Source organism: Biomphalaria glabrata, chromosome 2 (genome assembly GCF_947242115.1).
Source record: "Biomphalaria glabrata chromosome 2, xgBioGlab47.1, whole genome shotgun sequence".
Taxonomy (NCBI): domain Eukaryota; kingdom Metazoa; phylum Mollusca; class Gastropoda; family Planorbidae; genus Biomphalaria; species Biomphalaria glabrata.
The window spans coordinates 61,071,938-61,098,774 of NC_074712.1; the positions used below are offsets into that span (position 1 = coordinate 61,071,938).

Consider the following 26,837-nt stretch of genomic DNA (forward strand, 5'->3'; position numbering starts at 1 on the left):
AACACTTGACTTACTTCGCAGCAAATATCGGCTCAAAGAATTTGATTTGAGTCTACAAGACATTATATTAAGGAGTAGAAAATAAAGTAGAGTGATTTAATTACAGAGTTGTGGAATAGTAGTAATAAGAAGTCTAAATGAAAAATAAAGAAAAGTTTCCCATTTCAGACCTTGCGATCTATAGGGCAGATGATGTAAAGGCCATCTGTTTCTGTGGCCCGCGATTAACGAGGGTGTCATGTGGCCAGCACCACGATCAACTGCCTTAACTTTCCCTAACTGATGCCAGGTACCCATTGGCTTCACCAGGATTCGAACCCGGGACCTCGGTTAGGAAGCTAAGTGCTCTACCGCTCAGCCGCCGCTCCTCCACATGTCTGAATAAGAGCACATAAACTAAATAACTGTAAGCTTTAGGCGTTAGACGAAGAAGCACTGGTATTGTAGAGATTAGTGGCAGAAATGACTGCTAGTTTTTAGCGAACGACTTGTTTTATTGACTACGGCAATCATTCTTCATTTATAAATAAGCAAAGCTGAAGTTCCATACACGTTTTCCTTAAAGTACATCTTTCTTAGATCTACCTGTTTGTTCTGCTGTGCGAAACTCACGTATAAAATGATGTAACACTTATAAAAACAACTAAAGTCAGTGATTTATTTAAAACAAAACAAAGCGAACTACAGTTAACAGAAAAACACATCCTAGACCAGTAGGCCCTACTATTAAGTCCGATTTGACAATGTCATTATTACTTATTACCCTATGTATGTATTAAGTAATTATGTAATTATTATGCTTGGTGCTGCTTCGTTGATGACCTGGTGTGCGGTTGTGTGCTGCGATATGATGTAAACATTGAACTGTTTGTGTAGTGTGTTGATGGTAAAGTTTGTGTGTTGCGATATGATGCAAACATTGAACTGTTTGTGTAGTGTGCTGATGGTAAAGTTTGTGTGTTGCGATATCATGTAAACATTGAACTGTTTGTGTAGTGTGTTGATGGTAAAGTTTGTGTGTTGCGATATGATGCAAACATTGAACTGTTTGTGTAGTGTGCTGATGGTAAAGTTTGTGTGTTGCGATATGATGCAAACATTGAACTGTTTGTGTAGTGTGCTGATGGTAAAGTTTGTGTGTTGCGATATGATGCAAACATTGAACTGTTTGTGTAGTGTGCTGATGGTAAAGTTTGTGTGTTGCGATATGATGCAAACATTGAACTGTTTGTGTAGCGTGTTGAGACTTTTTTTTGTGTTAGTATTACCTTGTACTCTAAATATGTTAGGATTGTGGATGTTGAAGACTGGGACTTTGTAGAAGGTGTAAGAGAGAGAGAGAGAGAGACAGAGAAAGAAAGAGAGAAAGAGAGGGAGAGGTATGAATAGATAGACTAAGAGAAATAGGGGTGAGGATGTAGCTCACTTGTGCTTTATAAAAAGTTAAACGTTTCACGTTCAGACCTTACGATCTACAGGGCAGATGATGTTATGGTCATCTGTCTCTTTGGCCGGCGGCTTACGAGCAGGGTATCATCTGACCAGCACAACGACCAACAGCCTTTATTGGGTTGATCCAGAGGCATCCTAAGAAATCCCGAAATTCAAAATCCCAGTCTTCACTGAGATTCAAACCCAGGACCCCAAGTTCGGAAGACAAGCGAGTAGCCACTCAGTCACCTCTGCCTCCAATGTGCTTTATGGTGAAATAATAATAAGACCATCGGAAAATGGTTTGGTTATTTTTGCTATTTGTAATCAGAAGTTTTTTTGATTTTTTTTTTCGTTTTTAACGTGTTTTCACCTGCATACTTGTCACATAGACGATATACATTTATAGTTATGATAGGGTTGTAAAGATAACTACTTAGATGACATTATTATTAAATACATTATGAGATCGTCAAGTATCCCTAAAATAAAATAAAAAAGTGGGGATAACACCTATAGATCTAATAACAAAGACATAAAGCCTGGGGATATGGATGGCATTTGGAGTCAATGTAACATCATTGTTTGAAAGTAGACAAGCTATTTATTGGTAGTACCTTCTTTGTAGTTGTTACAGTCGACATCTTCGTTGTTGCAGAAATGATTGAAATTACATTCCATTAAATGCGTCGTAGCACCATTGAGGGGTCAAATGTTTCTTTGGTGAAGATTCAATCACGTCGTGAAGAAACTTTCATTAACAATACGCTGTCGTATTATAGTCCATGTTATAAAGGAAATCAATTCATTATGGAACAATCCATGAACATGGACAAAGAGCGTTGAGAAGAGAAAACAAAATGACAAATTTTTTTTGCGGTATGTTTTACTTCGTTAGTTTAAGCTGGAATTGAAATACCCCGATGCGTCATTGGTAATGCCAAATGTATGAGGCCGAAAAAACTTCCAAGCTTTGCTGATAAGGGAATCCAGTTGTTTAGTTTTAAAGACTGGTAGAGCAGTCCTTGATCTTCTTATTTGGTGGCTCCTCAGAATTGCCAGAGTTCTGAAATCTCACACCATTACCAATGAGTTACTGTCAATGGTCAAGTCCATTGTACGAGTTCTGATTGGAGCCTAATACGTTTATAAATTTAGTGCTATTTCCATATCTAATGTCACTGTTCACAGGAGAATAGTTGAACTAGTTTTTTTTTTATTTCACTAGATTAGAGATTCACATCTTCAGCATCAAGTTTATTTCTGTATTTAGACTTGATATCAAACAGGTAGAAAAACTTTGTTTCACACAGAAAACAATGTAGGAAGTCGTGACAAGAAATCTCAAATAGAACAGAATGGCTGCAAACAATTGATCCAGAATTGTGTAATGTAACTGAAATTGAAGATAAATCATATAAGAAAGAGCATGATCTGTGCAGACATCACAAAAATATTTTTCCAAGAGGTCTTTTACTTTTGTAAAAATTAATCAATTTTCTCAATTACATCACGTGGTGTTGAGATCGTTTCAAAAAGTTTACATAGAGGCTAATCTTTAAACTCGTCATAATGTATGTATCACAAGTAAAACAGTAAATTGAACAATTTACAACGTCTTTGGATTCATCAAGCTGGATATCAGATATATACATTTTGAATACGATTATATAAGCTAAAGTACATTTAACTAGCCCAATGAACGAATTTTTTTTTTAATGGTTGGGGGTCGCCGCCGAGTGGAAAATTGTAGTAGGGGGGTCGCGGAGCTAAAATGGTTGAGAACCGCTGAACTAGATTAATGTTGCTGATGTTGATTTGAATAAGAACAGAATCTTCTGTGACAACACAGGCCAATTCTGGAGCGACAAACTTTGCCAATGTTCGTGCATGAGAATGCGTGTTTTACTGCTATCGGCTAGGGCAGCTCTCTTTCTCCTGTCCTGGGCCGCTTCAGTCTTTTTATTCTTGAGGAAGATTGTATAAGCAAAAATTATTTTATTACAGAGAATTGTATTCAATTGCTAACATGATGATTACAATGTATATTTACTACTGACCTGGGTTTGGAGCCAGAAAAAGGGTTGTCTGTTCTTGTCGCTTGAGTTTCCTGGTTGAGGCAGTGTCGGAGACGGGCCGCTGCTCCGACACTGTTTCTTCTGGAGCTTCTTGGTCATCTTGATGCTGAGTTAGGATGATCACCGGGCTCTCCTCTCCCGGTGTCAATCTCTTCTTACCCACAAAGGATTCTGCTGCCGAAGATGGAGCTGCCGGTGACGGTACGATGAGTTGCGGTAGCGTGGTCCCTACCGGTGCTGCCCTCGCTGTCACAGCATGTGTGGTGGCCTGGAATGCTGGTTCTACAGCCGGTGCTGCGGTCGGGGAGGGCGGCGATGAGGATGGGGTTGAGCTGCTGGCTGCTGCGGTTTGGGATGAGGCGGATGCGGTTGTAGAAGCTGATAGGATGGATTCTTGTGCTTTGGGAAGGTCGGCTTGCATAGTGAGCCAACGGCGTTCAAGTGTGACGGGTAGCACGCTAGGTGTGGAAAGCTGCTCCACGCAGGGTGTCCCGGGTCCTCTGGCTTCTGCTACTCTCAAAAATTGCTCTTTCGCTACAGTGATTCTGTGAGACCTTTCCATCGAATAATTACTCGCAAAAATCTAAGAAATAAAAGTAAAAAAAAATGTATCAGATGACTATAGAAACAATGCTTTTCGTATTTTGTATTTTTAACTTTAAATCAAATCTTTGTAGCTATATGATTATGTCTTTATTAACCAGTTGACATAAATTAAATAATTGTTTTTATATAGCGCTACTTTCTTGCTTATAGCATGCTCAGAGCGCTTTGGTCCAATCTCAGTTGTGGACCACTGGGAGGAGGGGGTATGGGTATTATTATTATGGGTATCTAGGAGAAGGTTTTTCCGTGCTGCCTTTGGGCGCTCAGTAAACACAACTCTGCCCGAGTCGGGTGTCGAACTTCGAGCCCCCTTCATTGGTAGCCAAGCCAAGCCAAGTTCAAGCGCACTTAGCCTCTCGACAACGCTTCCCACAACATACACTGGAATATAAGAGACACTTCAGGACAGAAGTAAAAAAAAGTAAAGTAGCTCTAATACATAAATCACTGAACCAAAACTTACAACTAGAAAAACAAAACCTAATGAAATACTCAGAAAGACACACATATAGAGGCACATTTCTTATTCCATACTCTAGAACAAAAATGATAAATGCTAAACCTATCGATTGAAAGTGTAATGCACACCATAATATATACATATTATTTTAATGTTAAATCGCATTAGGTATTTATGAGCTATTGTTGAAATGATAGTAGTTTGATTTTATTGGAGGTACATAAAGTATTAATGTTTGTTACGGTCGTAGCGCAGCATGGTGTGCATGAATACATGGTGCGAATTGGTGTAATGAATGGAAGGGATGTAAAGAAAGAGGAAGCCAGGAGAGAGTGACAGGAAGAGAGATGAAATGCTGATGTTTACATAAATTGTTATAATATTAAAGTATTGCTAGAATAACCCTGAGAGTGTATTATTATTTTGAAGAGTCTTGTGTCCTAACAATGTTGAAAAGTATTAAGAATAAAGTGATCGGAACTTTAACAAAGTTTAAAAATTTTGTGTGTGTGGAAACAGATCCGTAATCATCATTCGAAGTTCTCTCCTCGGGATGTATAAAGGCAGGTTTCACTATTTGTAGCATGAATTCTAGTTTTTGAGATCTAAACGGGACGGACACTTGACATACAACACAAAACTAGTAGCGGCTATATCAGTTTCGGGGGCCTCTAAAAAGATAACTTTTAAATACAAGTAACCTTTAAAATGTATTGAATAACTCTAACTTATGTCAAACGTCGTGATGTATAAGAAGCTGTTATGTTAAACCAACTGATGAATATGTTAAACCTACTGATGCTTATCTCATTAATGTACATATACGTGTGATGTTTAACTTACAGCTCCACATATATGTGATGTTCAATAAACTAGTAAACTACCATAATATATGTGTGATGTTTAACTTACAGCTCAACATATTTGTGATGTTCAATAAACTAGTAAACTACCATAATATATGTGTGATGTTCAACTTACTATTGTACATATATGTTTAACGTTTAACTTAATGAGGCACATATATGTGTAATGCTTAAGTTACTGACGTACATAAGTAAGTAAAGTTTCCCCTTTCAGACCTTTCGATCTATGGGACAGATGATGCTAAGGTCATTTGTTTCTATGGCCAACGATTAACGAGCAGGGTGTTATGTGGCCAGCACAACGACCAACCGCCTTTACTTTCCCCAACTAAAGTCAGGTCCCCATTAGAGTTGGGTAGACTCAGGGGCGCCCTAAAAATCCCGAAACTCATAATCCCATGTCTTCACTGGGATGCGAACCCAGGACCTCAGGTTCGGAAGCCAAGCGCTTAACCACTCGACCACCGCGCCCCTCTGACGTACATAGATGTTTCAGATTTAACTTCTGTGTATGAGGTTTAACTTTATTGACGTACATATATGTGTAATGTTTAACTTCTATGCTTGGTGTTTAACTTATTAAGACACGCGTTTAAGACACGTACAATATTTGTTTGATGTTTAGCTTACAAACATGATGTTCAACCTACAGCAGCACATATGAGATGTATGTATGGGATGTGTACTTTTGAAGTACATATAGATGTACGTGTATGTGTAACGATCAACCAATTCATCTCATGACTTACACGTTTGCGTCATGATCCCTGCTGATGAAAGAGTACACTGTCGCCCACGGCTTAACATTTTGACTCCCTTCAGTACCCAACTGGTTGTTTTGTGTTTCTGTTGCGGTGACCACAGCAGCGGCAGACTTGACAACTCTATTTAACCACAGCCCAGCGTACCATGTAGGGTGATCTACCTTTTTAACGTCGCGGCGGTTCTATCTTCGACAACACTTTGATCTGAAAGAAGAGATACAATCAGTTAACAGAAATGAATAAATACATTTTGTTTTGCATTATGGCAGGGGTTCTCAACCTGTGGGTCGCCACCCCCTTGGGGGGTCGATTGACCATTTGCCAGGGGGTCGATTGACCATTTGCCAGGGGGTCGATTGACCATTTGCCAGGGGGTCGATTGACCATTTGCCAGGGGTTGCCTAAGACCATCGAAAATATGGATTGTTATTGTCTTCTATTGCTGTATGTGTGTGTCGGGGCAGAGTGGGAGGTTGTAAAAAGGGGTCGCCAAGCTTAAAAGGTTGAGAACCCTTGCATTAGAGTTTCTTAATTACTTTTATTTATTGAAGGTTTTTATGAAATTGAGGCAAATACGTAAACATCACGTGTTTCCTTAGTGCATCCGGTGTACAGAATACGAAAGTGTTGATAAACTATGCATATTTTAGCCACCTAATTTTTTTCCGACATCACAACCTGTGAAGTAGCATGGAGAGCTATTGGTTTCAACAGCCCACAGGTTGTGACATCGCAGATCAGTGTTGAGGCCTTCTGGAACGATGTCACGGAGGTCACGATAGGTCTCGCCTCGCCCCTGATTCCCAACGTGATTATTTGAGAATGCGTGTCTCGGTATGCCCAATGTGTGTCTGAGTACGCCCTATGTGTGTCTCATTATGCCCAATGCGTTTCTGAGTATGCACTATGTGTGTCTAATTATGTTCAATGTGTTTCTGAGTACGCCCTATGTGTGTCTCATTATGCCCAATGTGTTTCTGAGTACGCCCTATGTGTGTCTCATTATGCCCAATGTGTTTCGAGTACGCCCTATGTGTGTCTCATTATGCCCGATGTGTTTCTGAGTACGCCCTATGTGTGTCTCAATATGCCGATGCGTTTCTGAGTATGCCCTATGTGTGTCGGATTATGTTCAATGTGTTTCTGAGTACGCCATATGTGTGTCTCAATAAGCCCGATGTGTTTCTGAGTACACCCTATGTGTGTCTCATTATGCCCGATGTATTTCTGAGTACGCCCTATGTGTGTCTCATTACGCCCTATGTTTGTCTCAATATGCCCGATGCGTTTCTGAGTATGCCCTATGTGTGTCGAATTATGTTCAATGTGTTTCTGAGTACGCCATATGTGTGTCTCATTATGCCCGATGTGTTTCTGAGTATGCCCTATGTGTGTCAAATTATGTCCAATGTGTTTCTGAGTACGCCCTATGTGTGTCTCATTATGCCCGATGTATTTCTGAGTACGCCCTATGTGTGTCTCATTACGCCCTATGTGTGTCTCAATATGCCCGATGCGTTTCTGAGTATGCCCTATGTGTGTCGAATTATGTTCAATGTGTTTCTGAGTACGCCATATGTGTGTCTCATTATGCCCGATGTGTTTCTGAGTAAGCCCTATGTGTGTCTCATTATGCCCGATGTATTTCTGAGTACGCCCTATGTGTGTCTCATTACGCCCTATGTGTGTCTCAATATGCCCGATGCGTTTCTGAGTATGCCCTATGTGTGTCGAATTATGTTCAATGTGTTTCTGAGTACGCCATATGTGTGTCTCATTATGCCCGATGTGTTTCTGAGTATGCCCTATGTGTGTCAAATTATGTCCAATGTGTTTCTGAGTACGCCATATGTGTGTCTCATTATGCCCTGATGTGTTTCTGAGTATGCCCTATGTGTGTCAAATTATGTCCATTGTGTTTCTGAGTACGCCATATGTGTGTCTCATTATGCCCAATGTGTTTCTGAGTAGGCCTACGTGTGTCTGAGTACGCCCCATGTGTGTCTGAGTAGGCATATTTGTGTCTGAGTAGGCCTACATGTGTCTCAGTAACTACGTGTGCCTGAGTACGGCTTATGTGTGTCTCTGTGAGTGTATGTGCCTGACTATATGTGTGTCTGAGAGAGCCTATGTCTCCAAGTATGCGTGACTACATGTCTGAGTGAGTGTGTGTTTTATCCCTCGCAATTAGGTCATGGGAAAGAATTCATTCTGAAACAAATCAGGTCATTCACTCACCACAGACCTGGGACACGTGCCTAATGGGAGTCTGCAAATCGCCGACTTTTTAGTAGCGTGCCGTCGAGTATTACTCGTTCCCTCCCCCCTCTCCTCTCGCCACCCAGCACACCTTATCCCTCCATCCTGGTCTCTTTTATCTGTTCGCTCTGTTGCAGTGGTCCTTGAACTGGTAGGTGAGGGTTTGATCTTGGTACAATAAGTTAACTGCTTAAGAAACAAAACTCTGTATCTAGACATAAGAACACAGGCTTAACTCTACATCGCTCTGTGTTGCTAATTTGCAACAAAGCCAGCAAAAAAAAACTAATTGATTATCTATTTCCTATTCTTTTTTAATGAAATTGCTGATACCTTAAAGCGAATAGAATATTAAGACAAGTTTCCGTTTGTTTTCAAATTGCTTTCAATATAAACAGAATGCATGTTCTTATCTTATCTCATAAAATACAGACGTTACTTCAAAAAAAGAAGATGCATTTATGCGTCATGCATTTAGTCATGCATGTCAACCAATGACTTTAAATTCTGCCAAGTCACTGGTTTTCCTGGCTAGCTCGGACAACCCATTCCATGCTCTAATAGCACTAGGGAAGAAGGAGTATTTGTACGCATTTGTCCTAGCATATGGGACGAGGAATGTGCCTTTATCTTTGTGTCTTTCTGAGTATTTTATAAGATCTTGTTTTTGTATTTGAAGATTATGGCTCAGTGTTTTATGTATAATTGCTACTTTACTTTTGAGTCTTCTCTCCTGATAACGTAGCCAATAATATGTGCTCGATTTTCGCTTGTTCGACTGAGAATACAGGCAAATTTCTTCACACTCTCGTCTACTATTAAAATAAAATGTCATTGTACAAATATTTGATTTAATGTAATGATATAATATTAGTCATGAAATTAAAATTAAGCATTGTTTATTCTTTTGCGTAGCGTCAATGTTGAGCCTAGAGATTGACACTTTTAATTAGTGTCTACAATTTATATTCCATTCTGTTTTTTGAGTGCTCAAATTTTAAAGTGTTTATTCGATACATTGAACTGTAATTTTGTTATTCGATTCTTATTTTTAACTCACACTTGCTTATGAAATTTTGAAGAAAAAAAAATTGAATCATTTATTCCAAACTAAAATTTCGCACCACAGACATATTTATATGTATATTAGTCCTGGACTGGTCGCCACGATCTCATAAAGACTGCACCATAGACCTATATATACTATATCTAGACTGGACATGGAGACTTTTTAACACTACAAAAAATGTCCTGAAAATTTTTTAGAAAGTTGGATCAAGGCGTTGTTTTCTAAAGTAGTTAAAAGAAGTAAAGTTGTTGTTTTATTTTTCAGCCCTAACCTATGTAACATATAATTTAATTTTTAGATCTAGATCTAGTAATTGAACATCCAAAATAAGAACACTCTCTTTTCATAATTATTATTTTCCAATTTTTAGATACATAATCTAGAAAGATCTAGGTAATCAATCTATTTAAATGTACATAAGATGATTTAAATCAACATGAATTATTTCCATCTAGGAGTTTTGAAACATTATCTCAATGGAAACAAACAGGAAATGGCTTTGTTTCATATATTTGCGTGAATATCCGAGAAATGATTTTGCATTATTTCTAAACTTTGAAAATTAAAGATCATTACTTTTCTAAGACAGAAAAGATTGATTGGGGCGACTCCCCATAGAGACTAAAAAAAGAGTTTACGTACATAAAAACATATATATGTATAGGTCTGTGAATCGATCAGTCGCGGATAAGAATTCATTTCCGGTTTCCAGTCTAGATATGATATATAACTACATATAAGTCTATGGACTGCACAACAATGTGAAAAAAAAAATTCAAAAAGCTGAAACAAGCCGTTGTTTTATAACGTAGGTTTAGGAAGTGAAGTCTTTTTTTTTTCAACCCTAACCTATGTCTACAACCCTAACCTATGTCTACAACCCTAACCTATGTAACCTATGTATGGACGGACAAGCCAAGTGAAACTGGATAAGAATCGGTTCTCATGAGATAAATAAGTCAGAGAAGGAAGATCAGTCTTTACAAATAGTTTGAGAAGCCTTGTCTGATGCCCACTCCTCGTGTCCTAATAATAAACCCTGGATGTTTGTGCTGGCACGCGCAAGAACTTACCTACCTATATTTTTTTCCTCCTCTCACGCCCTACAGGTTTTCACCCATCTTTAGCCCCACACCCCCCTTCACCCCTACTCTTCCGACTCACAACAACGTCCTCGAAATACGCACACGCGCACACACACACTCACGTGCATCCTCAGGTAGGTATTAGTCACGCTCCTGGTTCCCACACGCGTTTATTTAAAGCATCGTGCAGTCGGCTCAGTCTGAGCACATCCAGGGGCGGCGCCGAGATAATAATAGACGCGTAGAACAAACAACAATTCCTGATCGTTTTTGTGTCTAGCTCACAACGTTCTATCTCCGCCCTTAGTTGTCTGTCTGTATGTCGGTGTGTGTGTGTGTGTGTGTATGTGTTTGTATGCGTGTGGAGTGAAAGCAAGATCCAATTTTGTGTTCATCCAATATTTTGTTCATACAATATTTTGTTCATACAATAGTTTGTTCATCCAATATTTTGTTCATACAATAGTTTGTTCATACAATAGTTTGTTCATACAATATTTTGTTCATACAATAGTTTGTTCATACAATAGTTTGTTCATACAATATTTTGTTCATCCAATAGTTTGTTCATACAATAGTTTGTTCATACAATAGTTTGTTCATACAATAGTTTGTTCATCCAATATTTTGTTCATACAATAGTTCGTTCATACAATATTTTGTTCATACAATATTTGGCTATTGCAATATCAGATATTTTGGCAAGACAAGATTTGAACCTATAGGTGCTACCAAAGTTTTCATTTGTTTTTTTAGGAGTTGAATGATTGTTATGAAGTGTCAGTTAAATGATTGTGTTTAGTAGTTTCAAGTGAATGATAGTGTTTAGTAGTTTCAAGTGAATGATTGTGTTAAGAAATCAGTTGAATGATTGTGTTTAATATAGTTATACTTGTGTCTTGGGATGTGCTTTATCAAAGTATTTAGAAATTACAATCATCCATTGTATTCCTCACGCTATGACGTAATTTTCACATTATGATGTAATATTGACAATATGATGTAATCTTCGCAACATGATGTAATCATTACGCTATGATGTAATCCTCATACTTTATTGTAATTCTTACACTATGATGTCATTTTTACATTATGATTTAATCTTCACAATATGATGTAATCTTTCCATTATGATGTAATCCTCAAACTATTAAGTAATGTCGACGCTATAATGAAATCCTCAAACTATGAAGTAATCTTGACACTATGATGTAATCCTCAAACTATTAAGTAATGTCGACACTATAATGAAATCCTCAAACTATGAAGTAATCTTGACACTATGATGTAATCCTGACACTATAAAGTAGACTGACATCCTATTGACATGTATTCCAAGTCAAGAGCTAATGATGACAATACGAAGAGAAACTTGTCGAAACGTCAAATTAAAAGTTTATGACATAACTCTACACCACGACGCAATAAAATAGTGCATTCCATTCAGACGTCGAGTGGACACCCAATAGCTCGATTCCACGCCACAGGTCTGTAAGACGTGGCAACGAGCTAGCGGTGTGAACTGCCCACAGGCTGTGACGATGCAGGTCAGTGTTCAGGCCTTTTATAACGAAGGTCTCATTTCATACATAGGTCAGTATTGGGTTACAAACTGACCATCGCGTCTTACTGGACTCTTCTTCACAGCGTCACGCTTCGTTAAATCACTTTTGTTTACTTCTACAGTTTTTCTCCCCGTATGAAGCGTATTGAGAAGCCACTTTGTAGCGTACAATAGCCATTAGCGTAATTCATGTTTTCTTCTGTATCTTGTTTCGACAAGTTTCTCTTCGTATTGCCATCATTAGCTCTTGACTTGAAATACATGTCAATAGGATGTCAGTCTACTTTATAGTGTCAGGATTACATCATAGTGTCAAGATTACTTCACAGTTTGAGGATTACATCATAGTGTCAAGATTACTTCACAGTTTGAGGATTACATCATAGTGTCAAGATTACTTCACAGTTTGAGGATAACATCATAGTGTCAAGATTACTTCACAGTTTGAGTATTACATCATAGTGTCAAGATTACTTCACAGTTTGAGGATTACATCATAGTGTCAAGATTACTTCACAGTTTGAGGATTACATCATAGTGTCAAGATTACTTCATAGTTTGTTTTCTTCTGTATCTTGTTGCATTCAAATGATTTGTACGTATTTATATTGTTACGTATTTCTCAATCTTCTGGCTAGAAGTATTAGTAGGCACACAAATAAAAACACTGCAAAGAACTTGACGACTAAACTTTCAGTTTCATATAACTTTAATGAATATTAACTCTAACAATTCGTTACTGTAACATGTAGCGTAGAATACTGTACAATATCTGTCAGTTTACAGTTAGCTATACTTCGTTGCAATTCGTCTCTTCACTTCGTTGCAATTCCTCTCTTCTCAACTTTCCTCGAGCCGTATTCCACAGAACAGACCAACGACACACTTCCCAGTGTCGCTCCAGGTCTCCCAAAGCTGAACCAAGTCGTACTCAAGTCTACCGAATCAGAGCCGCACACGTCTTACATCGACTGTATCGACTGTAACGGCTCAAGTCCACTGTAGTTCGCTGTATAGACTTTAACGACAGTAGTCCACTCCAGTTAACTCTACCCTAGTTAACTTGCACCGAGTCGTACACATTTCTCTTCCACAGAGCCGCACACGTCTTACATCGTCTGTATCGACTGTAACGGCTCACTCACGACTCCATACGACTGACTTTCACATTAACTCTCTGGCTTATAAAGAGTCCCTAATCGCTTGTCCAAAGTTGCACAAACACTCCTAGTATCCTCTGGAATAACATGTCAGGAAACGTCACATCCTGTCTTTATTTATACATGTAGATTCCAGAAAACACTCGCTGCAGTGTCATCAAGTCGGGGTCACACGTAGTGACCTTTATCTGTCACTGTTCATTAGTAACTGTCCCCCTACTTAGATCTGTTCGTCCCCTGGAACAACACGTGTGGACACGTCACATCCTGTCTTTGTTTGTACATGTAGATTCCAGGGAACACTAGCTGCTGTGTCATCTCGCCGGGGTCATACGTTGACCTCTACCTATCACTGTTCATTTGTAACAATATTTTAAAAAATTTATATAATTTAAATTTTAGCAGCTTAAAATTTTTAGTGTGACTTTATCTCAGTGATGCCGTGTAGATTTTACATTATGAAATATGTTTATTTAGGCTACGAGTAAATGCAGGCATAACAGGGACAGGAGCAACTTATTACTGCCCTGAATGTTTTTTAGGCTTCAGCCACGCCAATCGGAGCTTTACAGAAATCTTTGAATTCAGAGAAATAAAATTTTTGCTCATTTTCGAGCATAGAGGAGAAGGGTGTAAACCTTTAAAGTGAATCCCAAAGAAGTGAGTGTTCAACTCTACATTAATCTTACTTTTAAGCATTAGTTTTAAAAAATTATACACTTTAAAAAAAATAAAGCTTATATAAGAGAAAGAACTATACATTTACAGCCATATTTATCATTACTTTAAGATCAATTTCCCTTACACTAATTGCTAATTTAATTGATTAATTTTTATAGATTCCTGATTGTTTAGGAACAATAAATAATTGTGTAAAGTTTCAACTTGATCCGAGAAGTAAATGGGAAAAATAGCGTGTACAAGACAGAATTGATAAAAAAGTGTACAAGACAGAATTGATAAAAAAGTGTACAAGACAGAGTTGATAAAAAAGTGTACAAGACAGAGTTGATAAAAAAGTGTACAAGACAAAGTTGATAAAAAAGTGTACAAGACAGAGTTGATAAAAAAGTGTACAAGACAGTGTTGATAAAAAGTGTAAAAAAACAAGAGTTGATAGAAGCTTTGTAAAAAAACAACCTTTAATCGCAATCTCCCTTGGCTTACATAAGTTTTGGTCATTTCTTCGGAAATGAAGATGACCACCTCACAAACAACTTGATGAACAGTATGGGCTGATGATAGATTCGAACTCGGGACTATTGCGCTGTGCACACCATGCAACCCGGATTTTCCTCTTCCTCAATATATGCTCGTAGTGTTAGACTCATCCTAGGCTTTACAACCTAACACTACCGCTATGTGCTCGGCTTCCTATATTTTTTGTGTGTGTGAAACTGCGTCTAGGATTAGTAGAGTCCTATGTGTGTATTTTGTATATAGGATTGGTCGTGTGGTTTATGCATGAAAGGTTTATATGATTACAGACACTGGCAGTTACAACTTCCATCCATCCTACTCAGAAAAAAAAAATTCATACAGAAAGTTAAAACTTAATGAAAATATAAAAAAAAACATGGTAATCAACAGCGGTCTATTTTTAGCTTGTGCTCAGCATTCCAAGACCTCGGGTTCAGCCCCAGCGCTCACAGTCGAGCGGCGTACAGCACACACAGCTTCTTGATAAACACTTCCAGCGTCACTGTAGGTGTTTTGTGAGCCGGTGCGTGCGCGCGTTCAGGAGGGGCGATGTAGTGATGGGAAGGGGTGGGGTGGGTGGGTGGGATGTAGTGCAAGGGGGTACAGAGAAGTAGGTTATGCTAAAACTGTGTGTGGGGGGGGGGGAGGGGGGGTTCCTCGTAACTCGACAATGACATCATCTTCTTCAGTCCACTTCAATAAACTACAACGGTAAGGTGAGGAAAACACCTGGCCAAGGTGTTTCTTCCCCCAGAAATCTGTGTACGCTTATGTATCTATCACAATGCAATTATAGAATAACTTTATAAGTGATCAGAGCTGGTTGAGGCAAGCTGGGTAGAATGGGAGTCAGAGGAGATGGCTTAGAAAAAAAGGGGGGGGATCCAGAGGGGGGAAAGAGATATGTTGAATATAGTGGGAGTGTGGGGGGCGAGAAGGTGCTTGGGGCGTTTTGGTGGAGTGGGTACGTTGCCTCTGCGCCTGTTTTCGGTTCTGGATTTATTTTAAGAATGAGCAGGCCCTCACTGGACTACATATATTTACAGCTCGGTCCAGCCCTTAAAAGAATTAAACAGATCAAGTTGCAAGCAGAATGTCGGCGAACAGAACTTTTAGCTACGGAAATCAACGCCCTTTTGTATGAGAACAGGGAAGTGTTAATATACATACATACTAGCTGGTACCCGTGCTGTACTAGGGTTGAAACCCACTAATACAGATTATGCACAAACACATCAGCCTCCTAGTCTACGTGTATTAAATCGCACCCCCCACACTATTTTTAATGACACGCCTCTTTACACTCAACAACACACTTTTTGGCCCGTGTATCTTCTAATGGAACGGCTGACCTTACAGAGACATAAACAAGCAGGGCGTACACTTCTTAGGCCCTTGAATTCCAAAACCACAGAACCATAACGCTTTTCTGGTTAGTTTGACCTGCAACGTTTTATTTTTACCATCTATCAGAGGCGCAGCCACCGTTACATTGACATCCCATAATTTTTTGGCATCCTCCAATAGAGAGCCCTCATTCCCAACCACGAACTTTGAGGCCGCGCCGCCTTTTGTTTGCATCCCTCAAATGAAAGGCTTGTATAGAATGAAAGTTTAGAAAGCACAACCTTCTTTAACTCTTTCGCTCCGAACTGACGATACCAGCGTTGATTCCACCAGAATGTGTTAAATAATTACGGAGAGAAAGAGTTAAACCCCCAATTGCCTCTTGTCTTACCTTATCATCCTATCATATAATAATGCCCCCGCACTACTCAATAGTTTTTTCCCCCGTAAATTATAGAAGTACTGAAAATAAATCAAAATTTATATTTTTACAATGACAAAAGATGCAACGTGCGGTGAGAGTGGTTAAAGCGTTGAATTAATTCAACCCCCAATATTTATTTTTTTTTTAATCTTATATTAAGTGTATCATTACATTGGATCAGTCATGTAATTAAATTTGTAATAGATCTAGACTAACAATAATAAATCTGTGCGATTAGAAATATTTTAACTATTGTTTTTGTTTAGCGCAAGTTCATGCTTTTAGCTTTCTCAATACGCTGCGATCCTATCACTTGTCTGGACCAGTTGGAAAGGGATAGGGGAGAAAGAAAGGGGTATCTGGGTGATCGCTTTTTAAAGATATTTATATAAAAAAAGTGAACGACCTGAATTCTTATCTTATCTTATATAATACAGACGTTACTTCAAAAAAGAAGATGATTACGTCCTACGTGTCATGCATTTAGTCATGCATATTAACCAATGACTTAAATTCTGCCAAGTCACTGGTTTTCCTGGCTAGCTCAGGCAACCCATTCCATGCTCTAATAAAACTAGGGAAGGAGGAGTATTTGTACAAATTTGTCCTAGCATATGGAACGAGGAATGTGCCTTTATCTTTGTGTCTTTCTGAGTATTTTATTAAATTTCGAACTCGTGGTCTAAAGCCTTCTCAGGCTTCTCAAACCAACACGTTAGCCACTCTGCTAGCGAAGAGCGTATGAACATGGAAATATAGTTACCTATTGTTTCTATTTCTTGTCTGTGTACATTAAGCCTCAGAGGACGACCTATAAAGGGGACTAATTCAACTTATTACACTTTAGTACAATTTCCAGTTTTAAAGCTTTGAATTTGAGTGGTTAAGCGCTTGACTTCCAAACCGGGGATTTTGAGTTCGAATCTCGGCGAAGACTAGGATTTTGAAATTTGGGATTTTTAGGGCTCCCCTGAGTCCACCCAACTCTAATGGGTACCTGACCTAAGTTGGGGAAAGTAAGGGCGGTTGGTGGTCCCATGACACCCTGCTCATTAACCGTTGGCCAAAAGAGACATAATCTGCCCTATAGATTGCAAGGCTAAAGGGGAACTTTACTTGTATGTATATTATACGTGCCATTCCATTGTAAATGTTAAAAAATAGCTACAGATAGTAAGTCAAAGTATTTTTGAAGAAGGAGAATGGTGATAAAAACGATGTTAATTAACAAATCATTACAAGATCTTCTTTCTAATTGATAAATAAACACAAGTCTCCGTAGTACTCCTTACATTAGCGTACACTCTTGGAGAAAATTTTTTACTAAAAAATTTAATTATTTGTTTTCTAGCTCTTTTTTTTTTATACTTATGACCTAATTGTCTACACCAGGTTGATCTCCACTTATTGTAGTGCGTTTTGTCCATACCTTCTATATAAAAAAGAAATTAATGAATTAGGAAACGTTGGTAAAATAATCGGTTGATTTTTTATTGATTCATGTGTTGTCATTGATCTAGAATCTAGAGTTTGAATGCCAAATTTGATTACAATTGGGTGAGATAGATAGATAGATAGATAGATAGATAGATAGATAGATAGATAGATAGATAGATAAATAGATAGATAGAATGATAGAATGATAGGATGGCTGCCTTGTCGTGCGGTTTGCGCGCTGGACTGTCGTTCAGATTTATCGATGGTCCAAGGTTCAAATCCTGCCCACTCCCATCTCCCGTCGTCCTGCGGGAGGTTTGGACTAGGAAGTAATTATCTTCAACTCTGAAGGAATATCCGAAACATGTAAAACATTTTACAAACATTTTAGAATGATAGATAGATAGATAGATAGATAGAAAGATAGATAGATAGATAGATAGATAGATAGATAGATAGATAGATAGATAGATAGATAGATAGACAGATAGATAGATAGATAGAAACAGGTAAGCTGCCATGAATGTCAGTAAAATAAAACACCTTCACCTCCCAAAAGACAGACTTTATTTTCTAAGCCATTTCATTCCTTCGTTCACCCTCCACTCCATTGTTATTTCCACGTTCATCCATTTTAGTTCAAAAATAATTCTTTGGATGAGTTCAACCCATCCATGTGACAGCATGCATGAATACTCAGCCCATTCTCAGTTATACAGTCAGTCTAACTAGAAATCGTTCCTTTCATTTGATTCATCATCCAAACATTCTTTTAAAAAAAAGTATCTGGCTAAACACCGGAAGGACTATTTACTGGAGATTGTCACGTATGGACACAAATAAATAAATAAAAAAAGGCCTTTGGTGTATCCGATGTACAGAATAAAGCTTTACTAAGCTTTGCTTTTTAAAAAGTGAAATGATTTTTTTCTCACTTTTTAGCACTGAAGACCCCAATCGTCTAATCTCTTACCTTTTAAAATTTTTATTCATTTGGCGACATTGACCTTTAATTGAGCGTCCTTGACATTGTTACGTTTTATCGTGAAAATCTTCAGTTGTAGAAAGAAATAAAAATGTATCAGATGTCAGATATTTGGGGGGTCCAAAGATGGTATGGAAGAAAAATACTTTAGAACCTCTGGTTTCAATGATCTAACTTTGCCCTCATCACATACAAGAGTTACGTCAGGACTGATGACACCCAGACTATAATTAGGTTAGTACTTTCGATAGAAAACAGACGAGGCGATGATGTTCCGGAGGAATTTATCCACACACACACACACCTTAACCTTTTACATCCTGCATCTTAATTGATTACAACTTTACCACTTGGCTAAATGAAATCAGGGTTATGTTAGAATCGTGCGTGAGTGTTTTAATTCATCCGCTCTGGCCAGGCAGTAATTTATAGGATAGAAGTACAAAGCAAACGATGGCTCTACACAAACTAGTTGTTCAAATTCTGTATTGTGTCTGAAGTGTGGGATGTGTGTGAGGTGTGTCTGAAGTGTGGGATGTATGTGAGGTGTGTCTGTGCGGGATGTGTGTGTGAGGTGTATCTGTGCGGAATATGTGTGAGGTGTGTCTGAAGAGAGGGATATGTGTGAGGTGTATCTGTGCGGAATATGTGTGAGATGTGTCTGAAGAGAGGGATATGTGTGAGGTGTATCTGTGCGGAATATGTGTGATGTGTCTAAAGAGAGGGATGTGTGTGAGGTGTATCTGTGCGGAATATGTGTGATGTGTCTAAAGAGAGGGATATGTGTGAGGTGTATCTGTGCGGAATATGTGTGAGGTGTGTCTGAAGAGAGGGATGTGTGTGAGGTGTGTCTGAAGAGAGGGATATGTGTGAGGTGTGTCTGTGAGGGATGTGTGTGAAGTGTGTCTGTGCGGGATGTGTGTGAGGTGTGCCTGAAGTGAGGGATGCGTGTTCGATGTAGGGCGTAAACTGTGTATATTCTTACATAATGCTTATATTCTTTGTTTTAGTCATTGTAAACTTGTTAACGTGTTAGTTAAGTATTTCTTAAAGTCTTTGTTTCCGTCTAAAAACTAGTGAATACTTGTATTCTTTATTTCCGTAAATTAGTTAATATTACATCTGAAGTTATTAAAACGATAGGCTGTCCGGCCATAGTCTGGCTGTTCCGACACTTTTAGCAAATTTGATACTTTTATATTGAGATTTCATGTTAGACTTTATGGTCTATACGATAGATGCTGAAAAAAATCTTGTTTCTAGAAATAACCGTCTACTATGATGTCATGGTAAATCTGTAACAGCGACCTTTCGATTCAACTCTCCAAAGAAAATGTGAATCTTATCTTATAAAAGACAGACGTTCTTTCAAAGGAGAATCGAACCAGACGAAGTACAAACACAGTTGAAAACAAAAGTCATTAACTTGATGTTACAAGAGTTTTTGAGCCTGATTCTAATGTAACCGCGAGTAAAAGTGGGCGGATGGTTTTGGTTGTGTAGGCCAAAATATTATTGGAGCTTTACGATTAGCAAGATGTAATAAGATAAAAGGGGCTTATCATATATAATAAAAGCGTTACTTCAAAAAAAAGATGATTACGTCCTACGCGTCATACATTCAGTCATGCATGTTAACCAATGACTTAAATTCTGCCAAGTCACTGGTTTTCTTGGCTGGCTCAGGCGACCCATTCCATGCCCTAATAGCATTGGCTTAAGCCGAAAATATAATTGAGCCTATCAAACAGTTTAATTGGGAATTCAAAATCATAATGAGTGTAAATGTGACTATTAAGGTGAATAATTGGATAAGGGAGAGGTGGGAAAGATAGGCGATACTCGAATTCACGGACCGGTACTATTCAACGTTATAGACACTGCTGTCGTAAAGAAAGTACGAGGAGATTTTACTTGTAGGCTTTTTCATTATTATTGTTATACGTCTAGAAAACAGGTAATATATAATACACTACTTTAAAAAAAAAAAGCTTATAAGAAAAGTAAAAGGTTTCACTACAATATATCTCAATATTGCACGGGTTATCTCCCATTTTCCGCATTTAACAAAATTAATTAACACTAATAGATTAAATAATTGGTTAAACTTTTGACTGATTCATGTGTTGTCTTTGACTATCAATATTTGCGCAAAATTTAAACTTTTATCTGAAAACGAGAAATTGGAGAAAAACCAATAGAACAAGAAATCGGGAAAGAACCGCTAATTGCTAAATGATTTATTAGAATGTTAAATTTTCGATTGATTGTGTATTGTCATCGTCTATGAATAATTATGCAAAAATTTCAACTTGATCCGAGAATGGGAAGGGGGAGAAAAAACGTGACAAAAAATGTTCAAACTTTTTAACAGACTAACTAACAGACAGAGCTGTCCAAATGAATGTATATCATGTGACAGACAAACAGACAAGTGAGCTGATATAAACTTTGTAAAAACAACAAAGATCGAATATGACTTTTAAACTCTACAGGGCTGATTGTATTAGGTATTATTTTATTCACTTAAATCCAATTAACCTATCCAAGAAAAATAATACAACTTTTAGCCTGAGATAGAGTTTGATAAAGTCACAACTTTGTTATAGAGTTTGATAAAGTCATACCTTTATTATAGAGTTTGATATAGTCTTACCTTTGTTATAGAGTTTGATAAAGTCATACCTTTGTTATAGAGTTTGATAAAGGCATACCTTCGTTATAGAGTTTGATAAAGTCATACCTTTGTTATAGAGTTTGATAAAGTCATAACTTTGTTTCAAAATACTTTGTATAACTTTGAAAAAAAATGTACTGTCTACTTTCTATTTCTTCACTGCCCACTCTAACGTCCGAGCTTACTACTCATTAACTGGACAAACACAAATTACCTGGACGAGAGAACTCACTTAATAAAGAAAAGAAAAAGGCCAATCAGAACAATCCTTTCAACAAGACTCATCTTACTCGTTGGCAGACTTCCGGCTCCATTGAGAGTATATAAGTCCGGCTCCATTGAGAGTATATAAGTCTGGCTCCATTTAGAGTATATAAGTCTGGCTCCATTGAGAGTATATAAGTCTGGCTCCATTGAGAGTATATAAGTCTGGCTCCATTTAGAGTATATAAGTCTGGCTCCATTGAGAGTATATAAGTCTGGCTCCATTGAGTGTATATAAGTCTGACTCCATTGAGTGTATATAAGTCTGGCTCCATTTAGAGTATATAAGTCTGACTCCATTGAGTGTATATAAGTCTGGCTCCATTGAGAGTATATAAGTCTGACTCCATTGAGAGTATATAAGTCTGGCTCCATTGAGAGTATATAAGTCTGGCTCCATCGAGAGTATATAAGTCTGGCTCCATTATGTGTATATAAGTCTGGCTCCATTGAGAGTATATAAGTCTGGCTCCATTGAGTGTATATAAGTCTGGCTCCATTGAGTGTATATAAGTCTGGCTCCATTGAGTGTATATAAGTCTGGCTCCATTGAGTGTATATCAGTCTGGCTCCATTGAGTGTATATAAGTCTGGCTCCCTTGAGTGTATATAAGTCTGGCTCCTTTGAGTGTATATAAGTCTGGCTCCATTGAGTGTATATAAGTCTGGCTCCATTGAGTGTATATCAGTCTGGCTCCATTGAGTGTATATAAGTCTGGCTCCATTGAGAGTATATAAGTCTGGCTCCATCGAGTGTATATAAGTCTGGCTCCATTGAGTGTATATAAGTCTGGCTCCATCGAGTGTATATAAGTCTGGCTCAATTGAGTGTATATAAGTCTGGCTCCATCGAGTGTATATAAGTCTGGCTCCATTGAGTGTATATAAGTCTGGCTCCATTGAGTGTATATAAGTCTGGCTCCATCGAGAGTATATAAGTCTGGCTCCATTGAGTGTATATAAGTCTGGCTCCATTGAGTGTATATCAGTCTAGACATTAGGTAATTTTTTTTTCTCAACTACAATGTGTGTGCGTAAGTAAAAAGTAAAGGTCATCTGTGGCCTACGGTTTACGAGGTTGTCATGTGGCCAGCACAAAGACCAACCACCTTCACATTTCCCCAACTAATGTAAAGTACCCATTAGAGCTGGGTGGACTCAGAGGAGCCCTAAATATCAAGATTCAAACACGGGAATCCTCGCTTAGGAACCCAAGCGCTTTACCATTCTGCCACTGCCTCTCCTATGTGTGCGTATGTATATATAATCTCATGTTAAAATATATTGAAATAGAGTTAAGGATTATATAATGTTTTTTTATTAATTGGAGAGTTTTCACACTTAAAATGAATCACAGTTATCTGCACTTTGTTTACACTTACATAGTTAGATCCCGATTACGTTCTTTAAGCAATAAAGTACAATTAGGAAGAAAAAGAATAGAAAGAGATATGAACAAATGTGGTGATGATAATGAAAACATGTAAGAAAATTAAATGCGTAGATAAAATAGGCAATGCTTAGGGCACAATATTGAAAGATTAATTAAATTTGCCAAGTAAATAATAAAAACAATTATAAGCATATAAAATACGTTTTTTAAAAGCAAAGCTTATACGAAGTGTAATTGTAACAATTAGTTTGGATCAGTCGTGTAATTAAATTTGTAATAGATCTAGACCAACAATAATAAATCTGTTCGATTATAACTATTTTTAGTTTTTGTTAAGCGTTATTTCATGCGTTAAGCTAGCTCATTACGCTAGTCCATTATGTAGACCCGTTGGGTAAATGGGGGAGTGTGTCACAGCATTGTTTGAGAATCACTGTGACATGCAATAATCAGAGTTCACAAAGAATACTTAGTTTTCTTGTTTCACGTGGAAATCAAAGTCTCGACCAAGTCTCGTTCAAGTATCGGTCAACTCTCGTTTTTTTTTAATTCCCCACGTGGTCAGACATCTGTAGTTGCTGATTAGGCCAATAATAGAATGTGCATCCTCTGTTTGGGACCCCTCAACTCAAGATAACATTAAGAAACTAGAACAGACACAAAATAGAGCAGTGAGATTTATAACAAACTAATATTCACATTTGACTAGAGTCACACCTTTAGTAAAATCACTAAATTGAGAAAGCCTTCAGGAGAGAAGATTTAAAAGTAAAGTAGCAATCATACATAAAACACTGAACCATAATCTTCAAATACAAAAGTAAAGCCTAATAAATTACTCAGAAAGACACAAAGATAAAGGCACATTTCTTATTCCATAAAGAAAGACAAATTCGTACAAAGAAAACAGACCATCGACTATTTTTTCCTATACAGAATCAATAGCTTTAAACTAAATAAGACGATCCTTAATAATTCTCAGCGTGACTGTGCAAAATCTGCTAACATACGGAATAACTTGTTGGCAAGACAACGCTTCATCTAAACTGTTGCGCCGCCTAGAAAACAGTATAAAAAGGGCATCAAAAATCACACGCACAACATTACCATATTTAAAGGAACTTTTTGAACCTAAATGTCTTAGAAAAATCGGAAAAATCTTGGAAGACAACAGCCATCCGCTCCATCAGAACTACGTCAAGTCGTCGCGAAGTGGTCGACTTCTGTCAATCAAAACAAGAACGGAGCGGTACAAAAACTCGTTCGTACTTTACTCGGTCAGACTATATCAACGCCACTCGTTGATCAGGAAACATGAAAAAGACCAAGATACCTGTGTGTAGTCGCTGAATGAACTCTTTATGTTGTCTGTTGTATTTATGTGTATTTTTCTGTTGGGTTGTCTTTATATGAGAAAAGAGTCCTTGAAATCACAACAAATTTACATAAGGATCAATAAAGCAGTCTTAGTCTTAGTCATCCCTAGTGTTATTAGAGCATGGAATGGGTTACCTTAGTCAGCCAGGAGAACCAATGACTTGGCAGAATATAAGTCATTGGTTAACATGCATGACTAGATTGACCTAGGGACACGCGCAGGTCGTAATTATCTTCTTTTTTGAAGTAACGTCTGTATTTCAATAAGATAAGATAAGAAGACTTATTATTTATTTATTATTTTTCTCTATAGCCTTGTAATCCTTCTCTCAGTGGCGTAGCTAGGGTTGGTGAGGATGGGGAAGAATTTGAAAATCCCCCGGGCCACCACTTGAGGTGGGTCCCCAAATGAATGTTTTTTAACATTAAATATTACGCAAAATGCAGGGACCCCCAAAGAGGTCAAGCCACCCGGGCCCCCAAATGATGAAAAATTCCTAGCTACGCCCCTGCCTTCTCTATGGCCTTGCAATACTAGTTTCCCAACTAATGTTTCTCTGTAGCCTTAAAATACTGATTCCACAACTAATGTTTCTAAATAAAGCCTTGTAATACTAATTCCACAACTAATGTTTCTCTATAAAGCCTTGTAATACTAATTCCACAACTAATATTTCTCTATAGCCTTGTAATACTAATTCCACAACTAATGTTTCTCTATAGCCTTGTAATACTAATTCCACAACTAATGTTTCTCTATAGCCTTGTAATACTAATTCCACAACTAATGTTTCTCTATAGCCTTGTAATACTAATTCCACAACTAATGTTTCTCTATAGCTTGTAATACTAATTCCACAACTTATGCTTCTCTATAGCTTGTACTACTAATTCCAAAACTTATGTTTCTCTATAACTTGTAATACTGATTCCACAACTAATGTTTCTACAGCAAACTCGACCCTCCCACTGGTGATTCATAGATCATAACAAAAAGTTGATCATTTTATAACAAACAGGATACACATTCCAGGTCTAGAACTAGCAGGTTTCAGACGCCAGAAATGTGCTGCCGACGTTAACATCGTCTGCAGGCCGTAATCATTCTATACACAAAAAAAGTGTGTTGGCAATAAGGGGAGATAAGCTAGACGTAAAGTTAAAAAAAAAAGTTTTTATTTTTTTTATATTCACGTGACGTCATGTGATACAATTTAATATGCAAGCACGCCAACATTATGTAAAATTGTAATAAATATTTTAATGTTTTATAAAAAAGCTTAGTTTGCAAAATTTAGTATACATAAATATATATGTGATAAAAATATAGGTAAACAACAAAAAGAATATTTTAGCTTTAGAGTCTTCTCATTCATAAGGTGAAATGTCATAATGTGAATTCTATTTTACACATATATAACCCCGCATATTGCGCATAATCCGCACAACTTCTAAAGTAAATAGAAACAGAATCGCACAATCCGCACCCTTTGATACCCCACATTTCCAAATGCGTGACTTGCAGTGAACTATATCTACATAAAGTTGCTGCTTATCATGGTATATTAAAAAATTATTTGCCGCATCGGTACTATTTACATTCTAGAGGTTTATAATGCGATGTTCATAAAACTTTCCAATGTACATTTTAGAACCACACAGCTAACTACAAGAGGTATCAAGACCCACATGTATGTCTAGAGTTTACATTTTGCTAGGTTTATGAGTTGTTTATTATTATTATTATTTTGCATTTGATTCATTAGCGAATTTTTAAATTCCGATTTTGACAACGCTCGTAATAAGTGCGGCGAATGCTCTCGGTTTAATAAAAGCGCCATATTTATTTGTTAAAATGAGGCCTGAATATAGTATGCATAAACGTTAAAACCATTTGTAGAACAATGTTCGTATTCCATACAGGAATGTTTCACTTATCCATATCTATATACCGCATATCCCCAAACAACCTATCATCGAAATACAAAGTAAGCTACGTCATTCACGTGTGTCCAACTGTCCATGTCGTACATATTAATTAATTAGTTCAGTATTGCTTTTTTTTTTTTGGTTAGACTTGTCAGTCTTTATTTCATGAAGGTAAGTGATTTTACTAATATATTGTAATTGTGTTGTAAAATCTCATGGCTCAATTTTTCATCTGTTCTAGTTTTTTATTTCACTTTTAATACGTTTTCTGGAGTTGAGGGGGGGGGGTGTCATCAACAGAGGATGTTTCACCCGTATTGGTCCAACCATGGTTAAACAACATTTTAACTCTTTCTCTCCGTAATTATTTACCACGTTCTGGTGGAATCAACGCTGGTATCGTCAGTTAGGAGTAAAAGAGTTAATGTTGGGTTTATTTTTATTTAATGTCTTTAAAAAGGT

At 37.6% G+C, this 26,837-nt stretch overlaps 1 protein-coding gene across 5 annotated transcripts in view; it reads right to left on the reverse strand.

Moving 5' to 3' along the window:
* Positions 1-26,837, reverse strand: part of LOC106053190 (uncharacterized) — a 127,927-nt gene that overhangs the window by 96,905 nt on the left and 4,185 nt on the right. For 4 of the 5 annotated variants that reach the window (XM_056021775.1, XM_056021774.1, XM_056021773.1 and 1 more), the window contains exons 2-3: positions 6,191-6,409; positions 3,492-4,092 (exon numbers count right to left, since the gene is read on the reverse strand). In XM_056021775.1, coding sequence (XP_055877750.1) covers positions 3,492-4,071 — 580 coding nt within the window. In that variant the 5' untranslated portion in view covers positions 4,072-4,092; positions 6,191-6,409. The remainder of the gene's footprint in view (positions 1-3,491; positions 4,093-6,190; positions 6,410-26,837) is intronic. The other variant, XM_056021771.1, reaches the window with a different exon arrangement.